This window comes from Dipodomys merriami, unplaced genomic scaffold (assembly GCF_024711535.1).
Source record: "Dipodomys merriami isolate MVZ:Mamm:240054 unplaced genomic scaffold, mDipMer1.0.p SCAF_45, whole genome shotgun sequence".
In the NCBI taxonomy this organism is placed as follows: domain Eukaryota; kingdom Metazoa; phylum Chordata; class Mammalia; order Rodentia; family Heteromyidae; genus Dipodomys; species Dipodomys merriami.
This window is the reverse complement of record NW_027206013.1, coordinates 9,248,461-9,255,490: the sequence shown is the minus strand read 5'-3', so window position 1 is coordinate 9,255,490 and position 7,030 is coordinate 9,248,461. Positions and strand designations below refer to the sequence as shown.

At 54.2% G+C, this 7,030-nt stretch overlaps 1 protein-coding gene across 1 annotated transcript; it reads left to right on the top strand.

Annotated features, from left to right (window-relative positions):
• The first annotated feature begins 210 nt into the window (after positions 1 to 210).
• On the top strand, positions 211 to 6,541 carry Cryba4 (crystallin beta A4). Its single transcript, XM_069994797.1, has 5 exons — positions 211 to 249; positions 965 to 1,083; positions 3,984 to 4,125; positions 4,963 to 5,105; positions 6,379 to 6,541. The coding sequence occupies exons 1-5, from the start codon at positions 211 to 213 to the stop codon at positions 6,524 to 6,526; spliced, it is 591 nt and encodes a 196-aa protein (XP_069850898.1). The 3' UTR covers positions 6,527 to 6,541.
• The last annotated feature ends 489 nt before the right edge of the window (positions 6,542 to 7,030 follow it).

The following is a 7,030-nucleotide window of genomic DNA, read 5'->3' as shown; positions in this document are numbered from 1 at the left end:
CGTTAAGGGGAGCCAGGATGGGTAGAGGTGGAGACGGAGCCAAGGTGGCCGGGATCCAGGTAGAGAGGACAGGACAGGGACAGCCCCACGGCTCTTGGACCCCCCCCCCAAGATGGATCTTGAACCCTGCCCAAAGCAGCTTGAGAAGGAAGTGGAAGAGGCAGGCAGGGAATGTCAGCAAACTCTCCTCCTGTGCAGGACTCCCACAGCATGGCCCTGCAGTGCACCAAGTCCGCGGGACACTGGAAGGTAGGAGGGGAGGCGGGAAGGAGGGACGTGGGGGAGGGTGCAGGTCACGCTGAGTCCTGAGGACTGCCCCCCTCCACTTCTCAGCTCCATCGTACTCTCACCTCACCCCTGGGGGAAGGGCCACCAAGGCACAGGGTGGGGAAGGCAACCGAGGACACACACACCGAGCCTGGATTTGAACTTGGATCTTCCAGTTCCCACACTGGGAAGATTATGCTCTCTAGCAGAGACAGTGGCAGTCTTTTGGTCTCGTTTCCATACCTATGACTTTAAGTAAAATAAGTAATAATAATAAAACAATAGAAAACAAATTAGAATTTGTCAATGGCCTTCCAAAACCCAGAGGAACCACATGGAAGTCAGTGCGGGGCCGGCGCCAGGGGCTCACACCTGTCATCATAGCTTCTCAAGAAGCTGAGATCTGGAGATCCAAGTTCAAAGCCAGCCCAGGCAGAAAAGTCCATCTTATCTCCAGAAACTTGGGGGTGGCACTGTGACTCAAGTAGTAGAGCCCCAGCCTTGAGCTGAAGAGCTCAGACACAGCAGTGCCCAGGCCCTGAGTTCAAGCCCCATGACCGACAACAGCAACAAAGTGTGGGGATATCAAGATTGGGGAGCTGTTCCACTGGGCAAGGCTGGCCCCTGGCCCTTCCCCCTGACCTGCCTCCCTCACCACACAGGGCTGTGATGTGGGGCCCCGCCTTTCTCCCCGCAGATGGTGGTGTGGGATGAGGAGGGCTTCCAGGGCCGGCGCCATGACTTCACCAGCGAGTGTCCCAGCGTGCTGGAGCTGGGTTTTGAGACCGTGCGCTCCTTGAAAGTCCTGAGCGGAGCGTGAGTCTGGGCTGGGGTGGGGGGGGGAGGGCGAGGCACGGAGTCAGGTGGGCGTTGGGAAGGACAGGACGAGATCTGGAGGGAGGCTGGGAGGGTTAGGTGTCCTCAGCCCTATCTTCCCAGGCTCTAACTGGACCCGCCAGTCCTCCAGAAGCGTGGAGGACTGCACAGGATCACCCTGGAAGGCTGCTCAGGTGGTTCGCTGCACAGCCGTAGGAGTGCTCCTCGCACAGTCCTGGCCCAGTGGACCAGGCAGCAGTGTGGGGGGAGGGGAGGTCCCAAGGACCTTCATAGAGACTGCCTGAAAGCCAGCATCACTTGCCAAAAGGAGAAGGGGAGTTTAAGGAAGTAGTAAAAATGTGATTCACGTTTAGTCTACTCATGATCTCTTACGTGTGTGTGTGTGTGTGTGTGTGTGTGTGTGTGTGTGTGTGTGTGTGTGTGTGTGTGTGTGTAGAGAAAGAGTGGGAAAGGGAAAAAGAGGAAGAAGAGGATAAAGGAGGAGACATCTGTTGGTAACTAGATGGATGATAAGTGATAGAAAGATGGATGGTTATGGATTGATAGGTGAATGGATGGGTAGGTAGGAAAACAAAAAAGATAAATAGGGGGATGATAGATGGTTAGATAGGAAATGCATAGATAGATGATTGATAGGTAGCTAGATAGGTTAAAAAAAGAAAGAAAGAAGGATGGATAGGTGGGTAGGTGGGTAGGTAGATAAATGATGGTAAACGATGATAAATGATGGATGGGTGGATAGATGGACAGATAAGTAGGTAGATAAATAGATGATACATACATACATAGGTAGATAAGAGAGAGGGGATAGATAATAAGTGGATGGGTGGGTAATGGTAATAGGTAGATGGATGGATGGATGGGTGGGTGGGTGGATGTATGGGTGGATATATGGTGGATGGATGGGTGGATGGATATGGGTGTGTGGATGGTGTATGGATGGTGTATGGATGGATGGTGGATAGATGGATGGTGGATGGATGGGTGAATAGATGGATGGATGGTGGATGGATGGTGGATGGATGGATGGTGGATGGATGGATGGTGGATGGATGGTGGATGGATGGATGGTGGATGGATGGTGGATGGATGGATGGTGGATGGATGGATGGTGGATGGATGGTGGATGGGTGGATGGTGGATGGATGGTGGATGGATGGATAGTGGATGGATGGATGGTGGATGGATGGGTGGATAGATGGGTGGTGGATGGATGGATGCGTGGATAGATGGATGGATTGTGGATGGATGGTGGATGGATGGATGGTGCATGGATGGGTGGATGGATGGATGGGTAGATGGATGGTGGATGGATGGATGGTGGATAGATAGTGGATGGATGGTGGATAGATGGGTGGATGGAAGGTGGATGGATGGTGGATGGATGATGGATAGATGGATGGTGGATGGATGGAAGGTGGATGGGTGGTAGATGGATGGTGGATGGATGGATGGATGAGTGGATGGATGGTGGATGGATGAGTGGATGAATGGATGGATGGATGGGTGGATGGGTGGATGGGTGAATAGATGGATGGGTGGATGGATGGATGGGTGGATAGATGGATGGTGAATGGTGAATGGATGGATGGATGGTGGAGAGATGGATGGATGAGTGGATGGATGGTGGATGGATGGTGGATGGATGGTGGATGGGTGGTAGATGGATGGTGGATGGATGGTGGATGGGTGGTAGATGGATGGTGGATGGATAGATGGATGGTGGATGGATGGGGGATGGATAGATGGTGGATGGATGGTGGATGGATGGTGGATGGATGGATGAGTGGATGGAGGTGGATGGATGTTGGATGGATGGTGGATGAATGGTGGATGGATGATGGATAGATGGATAGTGGATGGATGGATAGTGGATGGGTGGTAGATAGATGGTGGATGCATAGATGGATGGTGGATGGATGAGGGATGGATGGTGGATGGATGGTGGATGGATGGATGGTGGATGGATAATGGATAGATGGATAGTGGATGGATGGACAGTGGATGGGTGGTAGATGGATGGTGGATGGATGGACAGTGGATGGGTGGTAGATGGATGGTGGATGGATGAGTGGATGGATGGTGGATGGGTGAATGGATGGATGGATGGATGGATAGATGGATGGATAGATGGATGGGTGGGTGGGTGGATGGATGAGTGGATAGATGGATGGTGGATGGATGGGTGAATGGATGGATGGGTGGATGGATGGTGGATGGATAGATGGATGGTGGATGGATGACTGGATGGATGGTGGATGGATGGATGGATGGATGGTAGATGAATGGTGGATGAATGGATGGATGAGTGGGTGGATGGTGGATGGATGGATGGATGAGTGGATGGATGGTGGATGGATGATGGATAGATGGATAGTGGATGGATGGGTAGTGAATGGATGGATAGTGGATGGGTGGTAGATGGATGGTGGATGGATGGATGGATGATTGACTGGCTGAGAGCTATGAGGGGACAGTGGCAGGGCACAGGGATTGGGGACCAGTGCTGGCCAGCAGAATGCAGCAGAGGGGCTGGTCACCCTTTCCTTGGTAACGGAACATCTGTTTCGTGCATCTCAGTCACTGGCCACTTACGGCCCTGCAGGATGTGAAGTGTGGACAGGATGGCCAACAAGAGTGAAGTAGTGACGGCAGATAATCTTAGTTTATTTAAGTTCCAATTATATCGGTGGCCTGCAGCCAGTGGTTATCCTATTGCACTGAAAGTTCCAGAAGGTTAGAAGAAAATCACCAGAAGAGCAATGCTGACCAGACCCATTGCAGAGTCCATGGCACCCCCCCCACACACACACCCAGGACCCCAAAGGGCCAAGGACTCAGGTGAGGTCTTTCTCCCCCTCCCCCCTCCCCGTGTACAGGTGGGTGGGCTTCGAGCACGCAGGCTTCCAGGGTCAGCAGTATGTGCTGGAGCGTGGCGAGTACCCGTGCTGGGATGCGTGGAGCGGCAACACGGCCTACCCCAGTGACAGGCTCTCCTCCTTCCGGCCCGTGGCCTGCGCCGTGAGTCCCCGCCCACCTGACCTCCCCTCCCAGGGACTTGGGGGGGGCGCAGGGGGAGGGGCTAGGGAGGGGACAGGAGACATCTTGAGGGAAGGTGGGCCTTCCCACCCCCTCTGGCAGGTCCAAGGCTGAGGTTCACAAAGGCAGATTCCTTTTCATTTTCTTTCTGCATTTCTCACGCGCCATTCCAGGGGAGATACTCTGATAGGACAGAGCAGAAAACACAAGTCCATAGTAACGGCACCTCCAAGATGAAACCCCTGCCCCCACTCTAGTAGCCCTGGAAAAGCACCCAGGCCTTGAGTTCAAGGCCCAGGATGACAACAGCAACAGCAACAGGAAATGGAATCAGAGGAGCGGATGGAGCTGAGCAGCCGGGCACTTGCTTAGCAAGTGTGAGGCCTTGGGTTCAAACCACAACATCTCTGTCTCTGTCTGTCTGTTTGTCTGTCTGTCTGTCTGTCTCTCTCTCTCTCACACACACACACACACAATCGTAATAAACCCAAGGCTTGGAACTCAGCTTCTGTCACTGGGAAAGCACCCTGCCATCATCCTTCCAGACGCTGACATCACATACATCTCCTTTATTCATAGCTCCCTAGAATTCCACCGAGGCAGATAAACCTGTTTGTTCCATAAATGGCCAGGACATTTCTCTTTCTTCCTGTGATGTCACGAGAGCATGCTTCTAGCCTGTTTCTCCCACGATTATTTTCTGCGTGGTTGTTGTGGAAGGCTTCTAGCACCTGCCACAAAGGGTTTTCAGACTGCTGAGGCTTGGGGGTGGCTCGGGGTGAGGCACCAGACTGCCTGAGTCTCTTCTCTTGCACACAGAACCACCGTGACTCCAGGCTGACCATCTTTGAGCAGGAGAACTTCCTGGGCAGGAAAGGCGAGCTGAGCGATGATTACCCCTCCCTGCAGGCTATGGGCTGGGACGGCAACGAAGTGGGCTCCTTCCACGTCCACTCTGGGGCGTAAGTGGACAGGGCTCCGCCTGGCAGGGCAAAGGGAGGGTTGAGAGGGGCAGGGCATTTGTCCTGGGGGTGGGGACTGGTGGGGGATTTAGAGCCACCCGGCAGAGCGTATGTGATTGCCATTAATCAGACCAAGCCAGTTTAAGGCCAGAGGAAATGGATGGGTCCCTGTAATCAGCTGCAGGTACAGCTGGGTCCAGGTGCTGTATTGGGATCTGCCTCTCTCCGCGTGGCTCTTTCTGTGGGGTGGCAAACACGGCAGCTTCCTCTTTACATTCCTGCCCCATAAAAAAGATTTTACCAACAAGATGCCGGTGACTCAGACCTGCCATTTTAGCTGCTCAGGAGGCTGAGATGAGAGGATGGAGGTTGGAAGCCAGCCGGGGCAGGAGAGTCCACAAGACTTCATCTCCAATGAACCACCAAAGGCCTGAAGGAGAGCTGTGGCTCAAATGGTAGAGCACCAGCCTTGAGCTCAAGCCTGAGGACCGGTGTGTACATGTGTGCGTGCACACTCACACTCACAACCCCCACCCCCCACACACAGCCTTTTCCTTGATTAGTCCAGCAAAGAATCCAGGAAAGACATCGGTTGGGCCAAGCTCGGTTGCATGCTCTATTCTGAGCCAATCACCAACACCCACAGGAACACAGCGCTGTGATTGGCTAGGCCTGGCCACTCACTCACTGCCAGTCAGCTTGTGTAAGAGAGAGTGTGCTGCTCCCCACACCTTCCCAGGTGGCCTTGGGCTCCTGGAGGTCAGAGGTGAAGATGGGAAGTAAGGTTTTTGCTTGAGTTCTCTCCATTTCAGAGTACCACGGTCCTCAGGACTCCTGAGTCCAGCTTTCCCTGTTTTTTTTTTTTGGCTCAAGGCTGGCGCTTGACCGCTTGAGCCAGTTGAGCTCCATGGCTATAGCTTCTTCAGGTTAATTTGGAGATGAAACTCTCCTGCTCAGGCTGGCTCTGAACTGGATCCTCCACTCTCAGCCTCCTGAGCTGCTAGGATGGCAGGCGTCAGCCACCCGTGCCCGGCCAGCCTTTCTCTTTTACAGAAAAGGAAATAGAGGCTCAGTAAAAACCTAGAGGCCACCGACAGGAAGCCTCGGATGGGAGGGAGGGGCAGGTGCAACACACACCGGCCCAAGGAATGGCACGAGCAAAGGCACTGTGGCAGAGAATCAGGAGGCGAGGCCCAGCGCCCGATGGCTGGCTGTGTGTCTGGCATGGTGTCTGGTCTGTCTGTCCATCCGTCGCTTCCCCTTCCTTTTCCAGCTGGGTCTGCTCCCAGTTCCCGGGCTACCGGGGTTTCCAGTACGTGCTGGAGAGCGACCACCACTCGGGTGACTACAAGCACTTCCGGGAGTGGGGCACCCACGCCCAGAGCTTCCAGGTGCAGAGCGTCCGCAGGATCCAGCAGTGAGCATGCGCGGGGGGGCGGGGGCAGAGCGAAGGAGCGCATGCGCAGCGCGGGTCTGGAGCCTGCGGTGGCTCTCACCCCCCCCCCTCCCCTGCCAGCCCCGGGAACCCAGCGCCCTGCCAGCCAGCCCGCGCATGCGCAGTCAGCTCAGCAGCCCAGAGCCCTCCCCCTCCTACTACCACTAATGATAGTAATAAGAAGAATAAAAGCAGGCCCACTATTAACTGTGCCTTTCCTTTCTTTAAAAAACAAACAAACAAGGTAAAGAACTTTATTCATCTTTATTTCAAACTGTATGCCTGGGCTTCTCAACTGGGTCAGCTGCCCAGAGTGAACTGTAAATGAGCAAGAAGTGACCAGGCGGTGGGCATGGGGGCTGAGATCTGAGAAAGACAAAACCAAACCTAGGAAACGCTGATCTCCAACGAGACGGCCAAAAGCTGGACGTGGGGTGTGGCTCCAGGGGTAGAGCACCAGCCTTTGAGTGGAGAAGCCCCAGTCCCTGAA

What these genes read in the sequence shown, in the direction of transcription:
- Cryba4 (XM_069994797.1), top strand. Translation starts at nt 211, where the DNA reads ATGGCCCTGCAGTGCACCAAGTCCGCGGGACACTGGAAG. An exon ending in AGTCCGCGGGACACTGGAAG is followed by an intron (nt 250 to 964) that starts GTAGGAGGGGAG and finishes TTCTCCCCGCAG; the next exon opens with ATGGTGGTGTGGGATGAGGA. An exon ending in TTGAAAGTCCTGAGCGGAGC is followed by an intron (nt 1,084 to 3,983) that starts GTGAGTCTGGGC and finishes CCCCGTGTACAG; the next exon opens with GTGGGTGGGCTTCGAGCACG.